We start from the raw sequence: 21062 nt of genomic DNA, 5'->3' as shown, positions 1-21062 counted from the left end.
TAGCACAATACTTTTCATGTTCAATAACCTGGAACTGCAGTATGACACCTAGTCAAATAAGATGCCCAATATACAGCTAATCATTTGGAGAAAAAACAAAACAAAAAAAAAAAAACAATCTTTAATCTAAAGGAGATTTTAGGAGTTTACTGGCTTAATATAAGTGCAAGACAAAAGAAAATCTGAAACGCATGTTGTCAAAAAAAAAAAAAAAAAAAAAAAAAAAAACATTTTAATGAGGATCTGACACTTAGGCCAAGAGTCATTTGGTTTGCTCACAACAGAAATGGCCTTAAAACAATGTGATCCATGAAGAGGAACTTTTAAAGGACCTGCATTTAAGATCACTGTCCAATGATATAAACATGTATAATGTGCACTAATAGTCTACAATTCCATGCCGAGGCCAAAACCACTAATGAAACTATTTGAAAACCCAAAGCAATGAGCAGAGAAGGCCTGTGACTTTAACATAAGGGAAAAAAAAAAAATACACCATGTTGTTCTGAAAAAGTGGGCATGACAGTGATATTCAAAAAAAAAAAAGTGAGCTGTGGTGTAATACTTAGTGGGGCAAGCACAGTAGTATGCAAGATTGAACCAAAAATGAAGGGGATTCTATTTAAAAATACATTTTAATGACCTGCTTTGCAGAAGAAAAAAAGATATAGCCTCACCTTTAAAGAGAGGTTGAAATGGAAAATGAACATAGGGAGAAATTCAAACCACAATGAGGGGAAAAACAAATCTATGATACATTTGTTCTCATTAAAAGATTAACTTCCAAAATCCAACATGTGACGTGAATACACAAGTACATAATATCAACCTTAGCTTTCATATATACTTCAAGCCACAGTTCTTACATAAATATATGAAACGTGCCCAGCATACATAAACCAAGCACATTTTTTGTCAGGTTGATGTAATATTGTGCTTGTATATGCAAACATAAATGGGACATGTGGTTGAATGCATTTTCAGTCAGGAAATACTTCCATTAAAATGGGGTGTAGTATGTAAAATCTCAAGAGTAGTTTAGGATCTTGGGAGTGTGAAAGGACACAAGAGTGTGAATTTCCAATTAAGGGACAAAAAGCTATAAACCAAAAGATCTATAATGTGTACATGGTCTGGGTAACTAATCTTTTACAATAATAAAGTGTTATGTTAAGGGGCTAGATGTTTTACAGAAAAGAGTGGCCAAAGATAGAGGGATGCATTTTAAACATTTCCAAAAAAACAAAACATCACTTCCTGTTCTTAGGAGAGGGCCAGTTTCCACGCCTCTCACCACGATTGCCCCCGCCAGCACCAGCTCCACCCATTGCCCCACCAGCGCCGGGCGGACCCCTGGGGCCTCTTCCTCCGCCGCCACCACCACCACCACCACCGGTATTCACCCTTCTGTTCTGCCTCTCCATTCCAGGGCGCTGACTGGAGAAGCTTCTCTTGCTGGTGGCCAATTCTTTAGCCGTCATCTCTCTCTCGCCACCACCGCTGTTGCCTCCACCACCTCTTCCTGATGGATGGTGGTGGTGGTGATGATGATGATGCGAAGAAAAAGATTTACCTCCTCCTCCACCCTCTCTTTCTCGAAACTCTGTGAAATCACTGCTTTCTGAGGCGGTTTCCCATTCCTCATTGGCCTGGTCAGAGTTCTGGTTAGAGACATCAGGAGATTTGGCACCCCCAGCTGGGTTATGGTTGTGATGGTGCTGAGGGTGTGACTGGGAGTTGCCCTGGTAGTGATGGTGGTGGTGACTATTGAAATTTTGATTTCCACCCCCAAGGTTGCTGCTATTATTATTATTGTTAGAAGTTGCAGACACACTGTGGTTTGCATTTGCAACAGCTGGGGCAGAGGCATTGGGAGTGCTGTTGGTTTCTTGCAGGGAATTCTGCAACGGTGAAGCAGCGTGCTGCTGTTGTCCAGCTATGACTTCAATTCCACTGCTTCCATTTATACGGGCTGCATTCTCTCGCTCTTGCTTAAGTCTGCGGAATCTGGGAGGCTTGTCCTGCTGATGCTGGGATCTTCCGTGGCGCCTACGACGAGGAGGCCGCTCAAATCCCCTGTTAGGGAAACTTCGTCCATCTGGGGTAGACTGAGGAAGAGTCTGGTTAGGAGCACCAGAGGAATTTGAAGGAACATTACTTGAGGGCAGAGGGGCTCCAACACTTCCATTCTCAGTGGACCCTTGTTGGATAGCTGTAGGCACAGAGGGATTAGGTGCAGAGGGATTTGCACTTTGACTCTGAGATTGATTCAGGTCTGCAGGTTTCTTCTTGTCACCATTCATTCCACGGCCTGAATCTTTAGGAGGGGATGACTGTGAGGATGTATGCTGCTTTCTTACAGTTGCAGATTTTGTAGACCAGCCATGAGAAGCAGAGCCAGGTCCAGATCTATGTCCACCAGACACTCCAGCAGTGCCTCCACTTCTATGGAGACCCCCTCCAGCACCACCTCCACCTCTACCACGTCTTGATGGCACTCCCCTTGGAGTGAACACTCTAGTCTGGGAGTTTCTGATTGGAGCTGAAGAAGATGAAGGGCCTGTTGTAGAGTTCTCTCCTCGTGTGCCAGTCTTGGTGTTCAGCTTGCGGTCTTCCTTGTCAGAGTGAGCAAGGTCACTACCAGCACTCTCGCTGCCTGTTTCAGATCCCCGTTGTCTCCTCCTCTTTGGCACCTCTTCATATTCAGAGCCTTCACTTCGAGTCTCACTTCGGTTCCTAGCACGTCCCGGATTTGGCTGAGAGCCCCCATGTCCGTGCCTACCACTGCCAGATGATGCCTCCCGCTTGTATTCTTGATTAGAAGGTGCATGGTGGTAGCCACTGTTGGTTGCTGACCTATAGTCCTTGCTGCTTCTGCCACCTGCTTTCCCACGGCTGCCTCCACCTGCACTGCCAGTGTAAGTGCCCCTGTAGCCTCGGCCTCGGCCAAAGAACTCTCCTCGGCCACGGTTGGATCGGCTACCTCTGGATGAGGATGCATGGTAAGTTGTGCTTCCTCTTTCAGAAGAAAGCTCTCGTTCCCTCCTGGATTGAGGAGCTGAATAGCCAGAATTCTGAATGGAGTTTTCTCCGTTTTTGGATCCTTTACCTGTACCCCCAGTGTTACCTCGCTCCTTTCCGCCAGTTCTGGGTTTATTTGATGAGACTGCATCATCTTTCCCACTGGGAGCTGAGGAGGCTTGAGCCCCAGATGCTGGTTCTTGTTTGGTTGTGGTCTGGCTAGCATCTTGTTCTTTATCTTTACCAGAGCCTCCAGTGGTCTTTTCTCCTCCTCCTTCACCACCCTCTCTTTTCATCTCTTTAAGCACTGGTCTCTTAATAGGACCTGCCCGCTTGACTGTGATGCCATCTGACTGAGAAAAGCATTTGTTCTCAGTCCCCTGATTTGTGGGTTCTTCAGTATTTCCACTCATTCCAGAGCCTGCCTTCCTGTTATGGGTTGAGCCCCCACTCACGCTACTGCTACTAGGCCTCGGGCCCCAGTGTGTCTCAGTTTTGTGCTCCCGAATGCGAGGGTTGGCTTTAGGGTGATGGTGCTGCACAGAATGCTGTTGGGGCTGATTATGTGCATTTCCCATCTTCTCTTGTTTCCTTCCTGAAGCATGAGCAGATCCAGTATCATGCTCATGCTGTGGTGTGACTTGATTATGTAGGGACTGTTTTCCACTGCCATCTTCTCTAGCTGAGGAAGATGATGACGATGACGATGAACAGGAAGAGGAGAGGGACGGCTGATGGAGTGGAGGTGAAGGGTCACTCTTTTTTGGCTCCCCCACTTTTTCTCGCTCCCTGCCATTCTCTTGCTTATGGGGATGAAGAGTGAAATGAGGAGGATGAGTGGGAGGACCATGGTGTTGGAGATGTGAATTGGCCTCCAAGGCAGAGTGATCAGAACGGCCATTACGATCATAATGGGGATGAGGAGTCCCCCAGATTTGGCTCTGTTGACTACTCTCCTGATGGCCAAAACCATGCAGTGTCCCTCCACTGTTGGCCCTTTGCTGCAGGTGGGGGCCCATTCTGGATCCACTGTCAGGGTAGCTACTGTAACCTCCTCGCCCACCCATAAAGGGCTGATGATGGGTATGGTGGCTAGCACCCTGGCCCCCAACTTGAATCCCCAGAGGTGGTGGGGTTTGGTTGGATGAGCCCGATGGAGAGCTGGGAGCCACACCAGGCGGCTGAATGGAAGCCGTTCCTCCCTCTCGCATACGCACTGGAGGAGTGTCACTTCTAGAAACATTTAAAAAAGAAAAACATGTCATGCTTATAAAAAAGTAAAGAAAAGGAAAAAGAAACAATATACTACAAAGGAACAGTTTACAAATATATTCAGCATTAAAATTCAGGAATAAAGAATTTTAACTCAAGCTGTTAAGTTTAATGCAATTACTTTGTATTTTAATATAAAAATGTTTAAAATGGCATCTTGTTACCTTTGACCTTTGCCAGCCTCCTCTTCCTCGACAGCTTTCTGCCGTAAAGGGGAGGTTAGACCTCGACCCTCAGTACCCCCAGGAAAAACCTCCGGTCCCCAAGCCAGTTTGGGATCCATGGGTGGTGTGCCACGATGAGGATGAGGGGGTCCGCTATGCTGCTGTCTATCAAACGGATCTGACCCAGAGCCACCTGAATCAGAACGTTCTCGACTTATCAACCCTGAAACACAAAAGCCTTTATCATCCCTGGACAAGACACCTGTCTAATATTTCACAGTTTATCTGTTTTTTGTTTTACTAACCAGAAGGATGCATGCTGGGAGGGTAGTAGTCCATGGGTGGGGGACGTCCCTGCATCATTCGGGGGTCCATGTATGGCATCATCATCCAGCGGGGATCAAAGTTCATAGGCAGAGGTGGAGGACGCCCCATTGAGCCAGGGGGGTAAAGGGTTGGCTGTTTAGGCCCAGACTGCGGTGTGGTACCTGGAGAGGGGCCCTGCTGATTCTGAGATTGGGACTGAAGCTGATTTTGGGCAACCTGGTTATGTTGCTGCTGCTGCTGCCACTGCTGCTGCTGTTTGAGGAGTTGCTCCTGCCCACAAATGATACAAGCCATGTTTTTTATTGAACGTTTTTAATGTTTGTCAGACTTTAACCTCAGTCCCGGAGTATAAAGAAACACAGCTTTAATTGTGTTAAAGATATTTTATCTTTAATACACTAAAAGCTGAGAGTTTATACTCAGGTACTATGAACTATGGAAATGCGGACTCAGTCTGATGGGGATTGAAACAGGTCAAGCAGTTTCTGGCACGTGTATTATATAAGGATGCTAACGATTAATCGACGATCGATTAATTGTTGATAATTTAATCGATAAAACTTATCAATTGTCGATTAAGCAATGTCATGCACATGCGTGCTGGCCAACCGCGAAACACAAAGCAGACACAAGGAAAAATTAAGTGAGCGCGATGGGGTTATGTTTTGGACCATTTTACTTTAAAAGGCAAGAGTTACACCTTCACGACTACACGTTTGCTTGTGCATTTGCACCGTTGTTATGTTTGTTACCCTTATTATGTTTATTTTTCATATAGGATGCATTTAGTTAAGAATTAACGCAGTAGTAAAACGCGCCAGTGGTCGGTTTCAGCTTCAGTGCTTGCAGCTTTTAACAGCAATGCAAGACTAATAATAACTATGATTGGGACTGTCATATTGCATAACATTATAAAAAAAGAACAACATTGTAATAAAACGTTGTGAATTATTTGAGCTTAGTTGCCTTGTTTCCTTGTTGCCTTAAAGAGCGCGTTCACAACAGGAGTTACACATTCTGACCAGCACGCATCTGAGGCGGCATTGGTGACAGTTGTATTAGTCGTTTTATTTGATAATTAAATAAGTAATTTAATTAAATGATCAAATCACATCGACTCATTTTACAATCCTAGTTTTACTATAAACCCTTTGCATGTGTTTGGTGAGGAAAATGGTGTTTTTAGTAGCATTCGCAGACCCTGTCCTGCTTTTGGCTACATGGCACTGCAGTAGACGCATATTGCAGTATTAAGGCTAACTAACGATTAATTGATTGTTAATTTGCAAGACAATCGATCATGGAAATTTGTGTAAATTGACATCCCTAGTATAATACATTTACTGAAACTGTGAGAGTCATTGCCATTATAAACATTGTATATAATGGACATTACTTTTTCCATATTTAGAGACAAAACATGCAGGACAAAACAAACCTGTTGTTGCCTCTGAAAACGAGGAGGAAGAGATTTTTGATACTTGGAAAAGCCCTGCCCAGGTGGACCACTTCCCTGCCGTCCTGTTCCACCAACACTTTCAACCAACTTCACAGAGTCATCTCCACCTCTAGGGCCACGGATGTGTGGCCCACCCACCACAGGTTCCTCCTTGGCATCTCCAGGAACTGGGACATCCAGGGATTGTGGATGCTGGGTGGCTTGAGGCTGCAGAGCCTGCTGGGACTCTGAATGAAGAGAAAACACATACTGAAATGGTCTGCTCATTTTCTACAACAAACATTCATCAAGAAAAGACCACCACGTGTCATAAAGATGAGGAAATGTACCATTTAATGAAAACTAACCAGTGTTGGAGTCATGGCTGCTGTTGCTGCCAGCCCTCTGTCTGTTATTAATATTCAGTCCCAATGTTGTACCGCTTCCCTGAACGGATGACAGAGGAGGTTCTTCAGTGTCCACACAGGGTGACGATGGCTGACTGGCATTAGGAGACGAGGCAGGCGCAGACAAGGAAGGACTAGGGCTGTTGGCTGGAGCGTCACTGGGGCTGCTGGGTTTCATTGTCTGTTGCTGCTGCTGTTTTTCATCAAGTCTTTTGAGCTTCTCAGCACAGGCAGCACGGCGCTCCTCCTGCATTCTCCGTTCCTCCTCTTCACGCCGACGACGGGCACGCTCCACTGCAGCAGAGATCTCGGTTGACGACTGCTTCCTTCGTTGCCGCCATGTCTCATCCTCATCCTCACCCTGTTGCTGGGGCTGCAGGGTGTTGGAGGGAGGAGGGGTCGGCCCACCAGGCATCGCCCCCACCTGCTGCTGTGCCTGGGCACCGTTGGGCTTCTGGGGGGCCAGGATGGGGCCGGAGATTGGCGACTGGTTAGAAGGCCGATCCTGTTGACAGAAAGTGGGTTAGTAATTAAAGTTCACCAATGTAACCACCATCGTCATTAACACCAACATGCTTTTGTTAGAGCTTGATGTCGCGTCCGTCCTATTTCTTGGACTCCTTCCCCATGTACCTGGCGGTAGTAGGAGTAGGGCCCTTGTCCAAGAATTGGACCTGGTGCGAGGGAGGGCTGCTCCCTTGGACTACCTAGTCCAGGCCTACGCCTCTGCATAGGGGTACACGTATCAATCAGTGAGTCATCCAGGAAACACCACAAGCATGTTCCTGTCCTCACAGTGACTGCACATTATTTGGCAAATGCCAGTGGTACCACTGAAGGCTTGCACCTGGATTGGGAGATGGGTTTCATACCTGATAAGAGCCAGCATTTGCTTGGCTGTTCCAGCTGCTTCCACTCTCCTCAGCCCAGCCTGGCTTGCTGGAGGGGGATGCGGAGCCATCTTCAGCACTGGAAGGAGGGGTGCGGCGCGAATCCCCTCCACTGTCGGATGCCCGGGAACGTGAAACTGGTGCAGGTCCATCTTGGGATCTCTGCTGCTCCCTTGACTCCCTGTTGCAGCAGAATATAAAGTATCCAAAAAGGACTTCAATGAGTGAAAAGAACAGTTAAAGTAATCAACCAATAAGAAAACATTTCAGAAATGTTTACCGGGTTCCATTTTTGTGTTCAGTCCGTTCTTCTTCCCCATCATCCTCTCCTTCATCATCACTGAACTTCAATTTTGCAGAATAGTCAATTTCCTCCTGGGCTCCTGAGAACAAAGCAAATCATCAAGAAAAGGTTATGACACTGTAGTTATATGTTATACCTCCAAATCAATACTGAAAAGACAAATAAATTGCCGTCTTTAACTTTTTTTTTTTTTAAATACTCTGCAACTGTCATTTATTAAACAATCACAAGAAACACAGTCTGCTTGTATGCAAGTTACCAGTTTTATAAAGTTACTTAATTATGCAAAATATAAATCAAAATAATTTTCTACACTCTTAATATGTCAGATGAACTGAAAGCTTTGCTCTTACCAGCCCAGCCCTCATCTCCATCATGGTCCAGCTCATCCAGCTCCTTCAGGTCATCCTGTTTGAGAATGGATGGGCGTTTTACCACTTCACCCCGGGGGCCTCCAGGTGGCCGCCCATCTGGCCCTACTCCACCCTGGGAACGAGAAAACCTGGCAAGAAGTCAGAAGAGCGTTAAGGAAGTCAACTAGATAACAGTGGAAATGAATATTAGTAGTATTTCTACTCAGTTAGAAATAATCTACTCGCAGAATTTACCTAGGGGCCTCGTTTGGGGCTTGGTACCTGTAAGGTCCCTGTGGACCATAGGGGGGTGGAAAGGGCAAGTATGGTGGATACATCTAGAGATAAAGATGCAGATAAAACAGAAAGGCTATGAATGCACTGAACAAATGAATCAATCAAAATTTGAGACATTTTGCCATTCTCTAGAGATGAGCCAAGATGAAAATGTTCAAACTTACGAAGGGAGGCATGATCCCTCTGTAAGCCTGAAACTGCGGGCCAATAGGTGGCTGGGGGAGGGGAAGTGCGGGGTTGCTGGTTGAGGGAGTTCTAGGCAGCCCATGAGAGGATGCATTCTGCTGTGGGATGGGAGGGGCCCCAGCAGCACCCTCCATCACCATATTTCCCCCAGCACCGCCCTCCGCAACTGCCTCCCCAGCCAGGGTGGGTGCCAATGCCCGGCCCCCACCATCCCGCCAACTTGTTACGTCTAGAACAGAAAGCATGAATGTGTGAACCAACAAGAATCAGAAGCATTAAAATTGAACAGATATAACAGTTATAGAAAGGAGAACAGGGCACTCATGCTTACTCTGGGGGCGGAGGCTTGGTCCTGGCCCATACCACTGATCTGCAGTGGCCTGTTCTTTGCCAACTTTGTCCTGGTCTCCAGCCGCCTGCAGGGTGGGAAATTCCTCGCGAGAGAATGGCGACTGTTGGTTTGATCCCTTTCCACCTGTGAAGAGAGCAATGTTTCAAAAATAACAAACTAACATTTTGGACTTCAACAATTATAACTTTATATTTCTTAATATTCCTAACATTCATTTATATTATGTAAATAATTTTCTTTAAAAAAATGGTTTATCCAATAAGTAAATCCTGCTGTCATTTACATTCAATTTTTTTTAAATCTGTTCCACACACAATCTATGTATAGCTTCAAGGGTAAAGGACGCAAAAGAGTCAAGTATTGTAAAAGTAGTACATACGACTTGTACATGTTATACTTTTAGATTAATTCTGCATCCCTTTGAGCAGGGTCCGAAATTAACACCCGCCAAGTGCCAAATGCGGGTAGATTTTTCGTTTGGCGAGTATATCTCAAAAGGCTATCCGCCACAGTGGCGGGTGAATGTTCATACCAAAACAATAAAATTGTCAGCGCGCACGCGCTCTTCTGCCTCTGACGAGCAGAGAGAGAGAGAGAGCGAGTGAGCGAGCGAGCCCGGCCGTGCGCGCGCACTCACTATTCAGAGCGGACAAGCGTCAAGCTTCCCCGTACTTTTTGACAAGCGTTCTTGACAGGACGGCCAGAGCTTCTTTGCAGCTCAAGTCGGCGGCGGTGTGTGCGTACAGTTAACGCGCTATCTGTTGACGGCGCTGAGGAAAAAGGATATGTGAAGCTCCCGCCACTGGAAGAAGCGGTCGCCGCCCATTTGTGTCCTGCTCATCAAAGCCGTGCAGAGCGTCTTCAGCACTCGCGGATCGTGCATACTCTGCCGCTGGTCAGGCTGCTTCTGCTTTACACACCATGGCCGTTCTTTTCTCGAGAAAATTTGTTTTCTCATAGCGTTTGCAACGCAATACTCGTCCCCTTATCTCTCAGGGAACCGAAGTTACGTAAGTAACTTAACCGAGTACGTTCTGCCTTCCCTTCCACATGAGTCAGGAAACAAAACTGACAAAAAATATATATATATTTCACCCCAATGATAGTAATATTTCATATATTTCTCTCATTTTGATCTATATATATATATATATATATATATATATATATATATATATATATATATATATATATATATATATCGTTTTTTTTATTATACATTTCAAATTTTACTCTGGACAAATTTTTTTTTTTTGTATTCAACATAATATGCCTACCTTATTATCTCAATTAAAAGTACTGAAATGAATGTAGCCTATATGTGACCAAAAAAAAAGGCTGTTTATTATTATGGCCGGTAAAAAATATGCTTGGCTGGTGGATTTTTTCATCTACCAGTCCCCGTGGCAGGTGAGCCAAAAAGTTTATTTCGGACCCTGCCTTTGAGAAAATAAAGTACAAAACTAAACTATTGTTTCTGTTCCAAAGTAGTAAGGATGTCTCATTGAAAATGTAAGAGTGAGTAAATGACAGCAGCTATGTTTCCATCCACCTATTTGTATGCGCATTTTGGGGTATCGCATAAAATAAAATAAAAACGCTGGATGGAAATTGGAAACAGCAAAATGCACATGAATTCAAAAAATGCGCATAAAAACTTAATCTGAAAAACTACGATGGAAACATTTACTGAATAAATTCCTCGACGTGCCGATATACAGTAATACGATATAACGCGATAATGAATATGCACGATATTGCTATTGAGGGCACTTCAAAATACCGTGAAAAAATTATTTATCACGAATTATCAACATTTTTAGAAAGCATTTTAAGAAAACTTTCCCCACCAACTGATTAAAATGCACAACACCACTGTATGTTGCATGTGTGCACTCTGATGTAAACAAGCCCAACATGCATGAGAAGCACATGGCGGAACAAGTGAAGGAGACGCGCTGAATGAAAATGTGCATTCACTCTCTGACAGCAGATGGCGCTGATGATACAGCAGAAATGCAGCCATTGTATTTGCAATGGTGTTCATCACAGCACCAAATAATAAATACTTAAACTTAAAAGGCTATTTATTTTCAAACTATTTTAGAACATTAACAAAGAAAAATACCTTCTGTAACAAATGTAGCTATTGCTCATTCTTAATCTAACTAACGTTAAATAATGAGACCTTATTGTAAAGTGTTACCTTTTGTTCCAATTCTTTTGCACTTCAATCTGTTTGAAACATTTGTTTACTTTGAACATTTAAATACAATAACACAAACAAAATTTTTTTCTTTTTGTTATAAGAAAAAGTTATTAAACCTGTTATACTATGACAACCCTTTTTTTGCAACTTATTTCAATATTGTGATAATAACGTGTACCGTGATAAAAGCTTCAGCAATTATCGCAACATAAAAATGTTATACTATCGCATGCCTACATGTGACTGAGATGGGACAAGATATCTGGACAAACCAGCAGATTAGTTGTTCTGAAATGTTCAGACATCCGCCTCCGAAAGCAAGATAACTTCCGTCTGCCTGCTCTGAGGCGCAAGTAATACAGTGGCTTCTCCAACTGCTAATATACAGTGTCTTCTCCTAAGTGATATTTAGCACCAGTTTATCAGGAAGTGACGATTTTTTTCTTTACCGGCTCACTGGATGGAAATGGTGCTTTATTTGCAAATGTTTTATGCGATATTCCAATTTTGCAACTTTTGATGGAAACATAGCTAGTGTCAATATCATGTTTTTTAGTTATTAGATGTAATTCAACCAATGTTCGATTTCAATTTTGATATCACCCTAATTGTTAACCTTGTGACCTCATTGTTTTTGTAATACACTGCTATTTAGAAAAAACTTTCAAACAAGATAAATAAAGCAATATTTAAAAATTGAAATAAAATAGGCAATCGTTAAGCTCATAATTTTTAGTAGAGGTTCAAATACTGTACTCCCATGTTGTTATCTACAAGCATGTTCCTGGCGCTTTATCTTACCATCTCCTTGTACTCCATGTGTAACACTGGCCGGTGCCCAGGACCTTGGTCCTACGGCTAGAGCTTGAGTCGGGGCCTAAGAGACATACAAAAGTGTCAAGAACCAAACAATGACAACAAACACAATAAAACACAAAAACATTTATGCCAAAAAGTGTATTGATTTAAAGATGTGGACTGACTTATCAAACATCATCATCTACAGCTGTAAGGTACAGACCTAATTAACTAAAAGTTTAGATGTTGAATAACATGAATAATATTGAAGATTATTCATGTTTGTGTGATCGCACCTCTTGAGCTGGAGGTGTTCTCGGCACGCTCGGCACAGACGTCTGTGAGGCCACAGGCGGCTGCGACTCCGGCTGCGCTGCTGACAATACATCGGTACTACAGAGATCAGAACCAAAACAACAGGCATTAGATGGCAGGCATGGACATGTACCCAATCAGACTGTATTAACAAACAGCAGAGGGTGAAAGGTCACTGAAGATAATTATGTTTTAAACAGTCCAATCAAAACCTGACGCTATGTGATTACTCTCTACAAAAAAACTGATTTAACAATCTGGGTGGTCCATAGTGAAAACAAAGTACAATTTGAGCACATTGTCAGTTAATTGTCACATTGTTGAGCACTTTTTCAAAGTGCAGAGTTATCTTGATGGCGATGGAGCTGGTAGGGGTTTTATTGTTATTCTGCATTGAATTACAAAAACAACATCATGAAGCAATGTAGGTGAACATCCCTCACCTCTTTGGGTCTGCTTGTTCCTGCTTGCTTGCCCATCCTGTGCCGTCTTTGGGAACGAGCGAGACGTTGGGGTCGTTACCTTTGTTCTCTGCCTTCAAACTAGGCAAGCTGGCAGGGGGGGGCATGCGCCGTGCAGAGGCAACTTTACCAAGAGACTGTAAGCCATGACGAGGGGCAACTGAAAGTAGAAGTGGAACAGGAGGAGGTAAATAAACAAGCACAGAAACCCAACACCATCTTAAGGGACACTGCTGCGGGAGAGACTGCTGCATGTGTGAGAACATGCGATAACACCGTTATGGCTTAGGAATGCTTGGCTGGCCAGTGAAAGGAGCAAAACTATCTTACAAGGATTTGTTTCAAGTGGTTGACTCGTAATTGACTTGGTCCAAAAAACAAATCCCACCTTAAAACTCTCAAGACAGACTTGGCCCATGCAAAATAGGGCAGTCAATACAATGCACAGAGCAGTCGTTGGTGGTTTCAGATGATGAAAAACGTATCTGTCCCAACTCTCAATCCCCTATTTGTTTCCTGGAGCAAAGCAGCCTGAACCGCAGGGAGAACTTTATTTGTAAAAACAGGGACAGCTGCTTCGAGTTAGTAGTTCGGCTACTGAATAAAACATAAGCAGGGAAAACGAAGATCACAAGAAGAACTCTGTCTTAGGTCAAACCTCAACAGTTCAGCAAGCTACCCTGGACAATACTGACACAACTGAAATGTTTTTAAATAATGCTAGGGTGATGCAGAGTGGGATTTAAGAAACATAGAAATCAATGAACGCGAGGCCACTTTGTTTCAGAAAGGCCAGGCAGATTATGATCTTAAATTGCACACTGTAAAGGACTATATTTTCTTAATATGCAACAGCTGTATTGCACTGCTGTGGCAAATACAGATGACCTCCATCAGTCAGCTACCTCCTGCTTACACAAGAATTGTCCTACAGAATCCAGTCATTAAAATGTGTCATTAAATAAGCGACAGTTTCATAATATTAACTTAAATAATTAAATATTTAAAAAAACATTCGTTTTATATTTCCACATTTGAGAGGGATCAGGGATGTGGGACAAGAGCAGGAAAGAGACCATCTCTTTTCTAATATCTTCAGGTTTTCTACTTGTTGTAAAAGGTCTGAAGAGCGAATTTTATGTTCCACAAGGGCAAGACATTTAAGCTATGTTTGATATTGCGCTGCCAGAGAAAGCGAAACTAAAAATCACCCGCACGCGTCAAACACGCTTTACAAATAAACTTGCTGTGCCTTACCAAGTATAACAACAAGCACAAACTGTGTTAAAAAGAATTTGACGTGCAAGTAAAAAGGTAGGCTCTCTTTCCTACAGCGTTTTTCTACTTTACCACAGTGAAGAATGCATATAATATAATAGGCTTACTTAAAAGCGAACCAAAAGAAGAAACGTTTATAGTCCCCTGCGAAAATGGGTGAGACGTGAGTGAATATTTGGGAAAAGAAACAAGAGATTCCATGTCCAGTGGAATAACTAATGGAATAGCCGACAAAGCTTAAATTTATGGGCTCACACAAAACTCTCTTCATTCGTCATGAATCCAAACGTTTCCATGGCTGCGATGTAACATTTAATCGCTAACCTATTATTTCTTTTGTAAACAAAGCTTTCTGCTTCACTACTGTCATAATATTTATGTAAAACAGCATTTCACAAAAAAAAAAAAAAGAAAAAAAAGTTTTGGCTGACCACCGCGGTAACACTTTACAACCGCAGTGGTGCGGTTGTCAAGTTTACTGTCACAGCCGTAGGGTGTATATATATCATATACACACAGAAACTCAAAGGTCTGTACGGGTCCATTTTTATCTAATGTTGATGCCAGTTAAACCAAAGACTATAGATATAGAAAGACTAGAGATGCACCAATCGACCGGCCAGGGACCAGAATTGGCCGATTTTCCACATGATCGGTCCGGACTGGTAACCGGCAGTTCAGTCTCACGTCTTTCCGATTTCAAGCCAGTGTGTTTTGTTGCCAGCGGCACAGGCAATAACGTCAGCTGCGCGTTTTCACTGTCTTCTCTCCGATGGTGAAGTGACACACACCCGCCTTCTCTCACTCACTCGTCTCATTTGCTCCGTATTGTGCATAGTTTTACTAATTCCCGCAGGTTTTGCGCTAACACCAAAGCGCACCCACCACTGGTCTACATACAGGCACAAGCCGCTTCTCGGTCTCAAACAGCTTGTGAGTCGCAAGTACCAAAATGAGTGGCTTAGCCTACTTAGTCAAATACACACAAAATTGTGTCCAAATGTCCATAAGGTCGCACAAAGGTCTTTTTTTTTTTCTTTTAATATATATATTGCTTTTTTTTGTGATTTTCCTTTTATTGTGACAGGACAGTAGAGAGATGACAGGAAACGAGGTGGGAGAGAGGCGGGGGATGGGATCGGGAAAGGTCCACGAGCTGGGACTCGAACTCAGCCGCCCGAGCGCAAAGGCGCTACATGTCGGCGCACTGACCACGAGGCCATTGCCACCTACGCACAAAGGTTAAATTAACCAACAATTAATCGTTAGTTAGTCTTAATACTGCAATATGCGTCTACTGCAGTGCCATATAGCCAACAGCAGGGCAGGGTCTGCGAATGTGTTCACATGTTCCTCACCAAATACATGCAAAGGGTTTTTAGTCAAAATAAAGGGCTAGTAGGATTGTAAAATGAATCCGACATATAATGAGGGCTATGTTAACAGTAAAACGTCCAACATTTAACGAATTTTAAAAACACGGATGGATAATACAAACTGCTTTCTGACATTTTGACCGAAAAAAAACAAGCAAGAACAAAATTTAAACTTAGCCCGTCAATTTTCATTTTACAATTATCTTCTCTCTGTGTGTGCGCACGCATATTAAGGTTGAACCACTGTAGTTACATGGACTATTTTAACAATGTTTTTACTACCTTTTTTGGGCCTTGAAAGTTGCAATGATGTTGCTGTCAATGGAGGGACAGAAAGCTCTCATCAAAAATATCTTAATTTGTGTTCTGAAGATGAACGAAGGTGTTACGGGTTTGGAACGACATGAGGGTGAGTAATTAATGACAGAATTTAAATTTTTGGGTGAACTAACCCTTTAACCAAATGCATCCTATATGAGATCAATCAGATATAGGCCTACACAAAATAAATATAATACATTTGCACATAACAAGGCTGCGAATGCACAAGTAAATGTGTAGTCATGAAGGTGTAACTATTTTCTAACATAAAATGGTCCCAAACATAACTCCGGTGCGCTCGCTTTATTTTTCCTCGTGTCCTTGCTAAATCGACAATCGATAAGTTATCAATTAAACTACTGTCGATTAATCGTTAGCATCCCTACTCCATATACAAACAGATAGAGATAAATTAGTTCAGACAACAAAAAGTTTGTGACAACAAATCCTAAAAGCTTTTACTCAGTGCAAACTCACCAACAGGCTTCTGTGCTTCAAGGCTCTTTCCTTTGTAGGTATCAAACAGGTTGAGAGACGCATACTTGGTTTTGCCATCCTTCCCCTTTGCCGTTTGCCCAGAGCGCTCTGACATTGCGCTGTACGCTCATTGAGTATGGTGAGTCCTGAGACTGAAAGAGAAAGTGAAAGAGAGAGTGAAAAGGGAGAACATTATGCTAAGGTGAAGTTCTACCGATGGTGGCGCCAGCACCTGATTTGGTAGGACTGGGGGATTTTTAATCAAAGTTAATTTAATCATAAAATTACTATTGTTTTGCATTAATAAGTGCAGTTACTAATATTAGGCTACATGTTTGTCAGTCAATTAGGCTTGCTGTGGCAGTCGGTGTTACAGCAGCTGTGTTTTTCTAGTTGTTGTGTTTTTCATTATGAATAATAATGAACCCACCATTCAAGCAATTGTCAATAAAACAATTATCAATATTGATTTATCAATAAAAGCCATAAATGACAAACATTTCAAATGCTGGGGAAAGGCAGTTGCGACTGGTTGCCATGGTGATGCATTATAAATGCTGTTACTGTTTCTGTCTTGCTAGAGGTTTCCATCCATAGCAACATCCACTCACCTACATTCATAAAATCTCAAAATGATTTTAAAATAAACAAGTCGTGAACTGTCTGCAGCTATTATATTCATAACAAGAGTCTTAATACACTAACGTTAAACACAAACACTAAAGGCTAATGTTTATGTCAAAACCACATGAATAACCTCAAGTATAATATAAACTGAAATTGCATCCATAGGGCTGGGCGGTATGATGATAAATATTGTTTCCACGGTATAAAATGTCTATCGTTAGATATTTTGCGATATCATGGTATGTAAATGTGTGTTTATTTTTTTAATCCAGGGGGAATCATGATCAGACTCTCCTAAAAGAGGCTTAGCCTCCTATCCATTAATCTCTAGTGACAATAACATCCCTGCTAAATTCAATATAGAGAAAAACAACAAATGAATAAAAATGTAATAAACTTAAGTTTAAAAAATCTGGAAGAAGAAAAAAAACATTTAGTGGGGAGAAAAAGTGAAAGCAAGTGTAAATGCTAAATATGATAAACAAATGTAATTTTGTATTCTTAAAAAAAAAACATTTCTGAAAAACTATTTGTAGAAAAATTCTATACAAGAAATGTATTTAAAATGTATTGCACAGCTTTTTAATGGGGCAGCAAGATATTATAGATATGACAGAACAAGACAATAACAAGGCTACTAATAATCTTTCGGTGTGCAAAACTATCATAATATGAAAGGCTCCAGGCTCCAGCACAGAGCAGCACACATCGTGTATCCCAGGTGCAGAAGGATGCGTTTAAAGCTATGACACGGTTGCTTTGAAAAGTTTGAAAAGTGCAGGTCACAAAGAGTCAAGAGAAGAGATATTGTGCACACAGCTCCTAGTGCATCACTTTATATCTATTCAGAAGTTCATTAGCTTTATTTCTTCACAGTTTTAAATTCCAATCAATGTGCGCGTGATGCCAATTCACGGTCCTCTCTATTCCAGTGTTGTGATCTATCAGATACCCGGGAGAGTGAATATCATTTAGAAACAGCAATAATGCCATTACAAAGTTGGGAAGAGCCAGGATATTATTTTATATAACTTCAATTGTGTTTGGCTGAAAGAAGAAAGTCATATAGGCTACACCTAGGATCGTTGAGGGTGAGTAAATTATGGGAGAACTTTCTTTTTTGGGTGAACTATTCTTTTAACCACCTCAAACAAGCACTTGTTAACGCAAGCGTCGTGTTGTGGTCTCCGGTGTTTTGCCATTGTTCCGTCTCTTCCATTTCTTTTTTGCCTGTGAAACAACAATTGAGCCACTTTGAAGATAAACTAATTACTGGAAAAAAAGCAATGAGTGGGCCTACACGCAGTAGGAAAAATCAGACTGTGTGGGTACAGTACGTGCATACTATAGCCTACTAATGACGAAATTTACACCACATGCACTGTTCACATACCCTAGCACAAACTGGGGACTGAGGACCCCAGGGGGCCACAAGGGAGATCTATGGGGTCCGTGGAAAAGTTTAGAGAAAAGCAGTGTAAAAATATATAAAGATAAACTAATATTTAAAAAGATTAAACTAATTAAACAAATAGATTTGATTAAAATGATAAATTGATTAAAATAAATATTTGTAATTGAATTAAATAAAAATAAATAACATTATAAAATATAAATAAAAATAAATACATTTTGATTTAAATAATACATACAATAGTATAGTACAGAGAATAAAAAAATAAAAAAACATAAGTTTAAAATTTTAGGATGGTGTCCCTCGCGTGAAGATGAATATATTCGGGGGTCCATAGCATTTGGAAGATAATGTAACACATAATACCGAAGTATACTAGTTTGGACTAGTTCTGGCCCATTTACAGGGTTTCTTCTACAGTGTGACATTCAACATAAAATATAATGATTAAAAGCCCACAGTATAATCATAAAACGTACATTAACATCGCTTACAAAAAAAAAAAAAAAACATAACCGCTGGTTTGGCCAAAATAAAAGTTACAGGAATATTTGGTATTAGCCACCACTCTCAATATCACCATCATAAATTATTCTTAGAATGTTTGTGTAAGACCATATGTATTTTGTATGCTTTTACAATAGTAAGAACATGACTAGTAATATTTGCAAAGGACAACTAAAACAGCATTTTGAAAGCGGTCCAAAAACAAATCCCCACCAACATGATTTTTTAAGAACACAATCCAATGATTTAGTAAAAAGCACAGTCCTTCTTCTCTATTTAACACATTAAAGCCAGAGCAGTGTACTTCACATCAGATGCAGATTAGGAATAGCAGTGATGGCCATTTGGCAAAGCCTGTAAAATAATCTCTACGCAACATGAAGCAACGCTGGCGAACAGGAGCTGCGTAGATTATTTTACACGCTTTGCCAACTGGTCGTGAGGGCTCAGAACAGCTCTCCACAAAAACACTAATGTTGTTCATCTAACTATACGAAAAGACCGGCATCTGATATAAAAACTGGTGTATTATAAACCCGGTGAATGGTCTGTTTTGACTTGTTAACTCGCTGCTTGTAACCGCGGCCTCCATGTTTCGTGCTGGGAGGAGGGGGGCAGACATATACATTTCATAATATACATAACTTCGCGAATACATATCACTTCGGACATGTGCATTCATCTAGGCATGGGTTAGATACATCGGAAAAGGCGACAAACACAAAATAGGGAAATAAACGATCCGTTTAATTGATGCTGCGGGTTTGACTAAAGGATTTGATGGCGAGAACAAAACAAAATGGCGGCGGCGAAGTGAGGCCAGAGCTACAAGCACATTAGCATCGGGATTTGTGACGATTTAACAACATAGGCTTCTTCGGGAATCCAAGTTCTTGGGTTTTAAAGTGCGACATAATATACGTCTAACCAAACGAGTCAACCGGATCCTTGTTTCTAAACCAAAACAATGCACTTTTCTGACATGCAGTTTCAGTCAATGCACGTCTTACACATTTCTTCAACCTAGGCGTAACGTTACTACTCCAACTCCACGTTAAAATAACACTCACTAAAACAGTCTAAATGAAAACTTCACAGCCACATAACTTTAAAAACGATATATGGTACACCTTCAACAGGATGTGTGACACACACAAGCTATGCTGATAGCATGCTAACGTTAGCCGACACCGACCGATGAAAAGCAGGACAGCTGGACCACAACACTACGACCACAAACACCTCTATAATAAAACCTCTTTAATGCACTCGATTGGTCATTAGACACAGCTACTAACCTGGTCTTGTTCCGACTTGTCTCGAGGTTGTATCGTGGAGTTATTAGCAATAATCGTGTACTAGCTAACGTTAGCACAAGCTCTTACAAAAGCTCAAAACAGGATTATGAGTTGAAGAGATCTGATGGGGATTGCTGAGGACGGATGTGTGCAGTGAAGCTTACTTGTACTCCTTTTTCTTTTTTCCACAAAACAAATGAAAAAGGAAAAATAAAATAATATTGCGGGGGGTCGATCCGTCACTATTAGAGCCGTCAACGGCTTCTGAGGATGGTAGCGCAGAGAGGGGCGGATGCGCGCATTGTGGGCGGGGTTAAATTAACATAATACGTTCCGAACAGGCTTATTGGCCAATCAGATCATATATATTAAACTATAATTTACATTTATGTAAGCGCCTCTCTCAATGATAGAGGTGCGCTATGAGGATAAAGCTTGCACGAACAGGTGTAACTTGATATCTTCTTAGTCAATACAATTTTTTTTATTATATGATTCACAGCAAAACAATGCTGTTCATATAGAGGTGTCAACAGTTAGATAAAAAATATCATGTTTTTGAAAGAGTGCTGTGATAGTAGCCTACCATGGTATTCGGGTAATATAGATTACCATTGCTATTGTTTATGACTATGGTAACTGTTGTGTTCAGTAACATGATAAATATTAAACTATAGTAGCCAACCACCAAGGTACTTTTAGAAATATATTAAAAGAAAAAAAACAGCATTTATTGAAAATAGAATTATTGCATTGTAAATGTCTTTACTGTCACTTTCAATCAGTTTAATGCAGTCTTGCTCAATAAAAGTATTAATTTCTTTCCAAAAAGTCTTACTGGGCCCAAACCTTTGAATGATATTGTAAAAATGCAAATTATCTTAAATATGTAGTCTTGAGTATAACATGCTTGCATTGTAATAAATACAGGTGATGACGCATAATGTAAATGATGTCTAAACACACTAAA

General features: G+C 41.6%; 1 protein-coding gene across 3 annotated transcripts; it reads right to left on the bottom strand.

Moving 5' to 3' along the window:
* Positions 1-624: 624 nt before the first annotated feature.
* Positions 625-20365, bottom strand: prrc2a (proline-rich coiled-coil 2A). 3 transcript variants are annotated; one of them, XM_084423629.1, is made up of 17 exons: positions 20093-20234; positions 16247-16398; positions 12777-12954; positions 12315-12411; positions 12022-12097; positions 8991-9134; positions 8638-8888; positions 8432-8514; positions 8177-8325; positions 7800-7902; positions 7502-7700; positions 7263-7355; positions 6591-7134; positions 6223-6470; positions 4763-5054; positions 4458-4680; positions 625-4254 (listed from the first exon to the last, which is right to left on the bottom strand). In XM_084423629.1, the coding sequence occupies exons 2-17, from the start codon at positions 16359-16361 to the stop codon at positions 1251-1253; spliced, it is 5799 nt and encodes a 1932-aa protein (XP_084279755.1). In that variant the 5' UTR covers positions 16362-16398; positions 20093-20234; the 3' UTR covers positions 625-1250. The 3 variants fall into 3 exon arrangements, with proteins under 3 accessions (XP_084279755.1, XP_084279754.1, XP_084279753.1); XM_084423628.1 differs by lacking the exons at positions 7263-7355; positions 20093-20234 and adding an exon at positions 20257-20365; XM_084423627.1 differs by lacking the exon at positions 7263-7355 and having other exon boundaries at positions 20093-20282.
* Positions 20366-21062: the final 697 nt, after the last annotated feature.

Source organism: Rutilus rutilus (genome assembly GCF_951802725.1).
Source record: "Rutilus rutilus genome assembly, chromosome: 11".
In the NCBI taxonomy this organism is placed as follows: domain Eukaryota; kingdom Metazoa; phylum Chordata; class Actinopteri; order Cypriniformes; family Leuciscidae; genus Rutilus; species Rutilus rutilus.
The sequence above is the reverse complement of the archived record's forward strand: the minus strand, read 5'-3'. Positions and strand labels throughout refer to the sequence as shown.

Coding starts and splice junctions, on each gene's coding strand:
- prrc2a (XM_084423629.1), bottom strand. CDS start 16,361: ATGTCAGAGCGCTCTGGGCAAACGGCAAAGGGGAAGGATGGCAAAACC. Junction 12,098..12,314: donor GAACACCTCCAGCTCAAGAG/GTGCGATCACAC, acceptor TATGTCTCTTAG/GCCCCGACTCAAGCTCTAGC. Junction 8,326..8,431: donor GCCCCAAACGAGGCCCCTAG/GTAAATTCTGCG, acceptor ACTTCTTGCCAG/GTTTTCTCGTTCCCAGGGTG.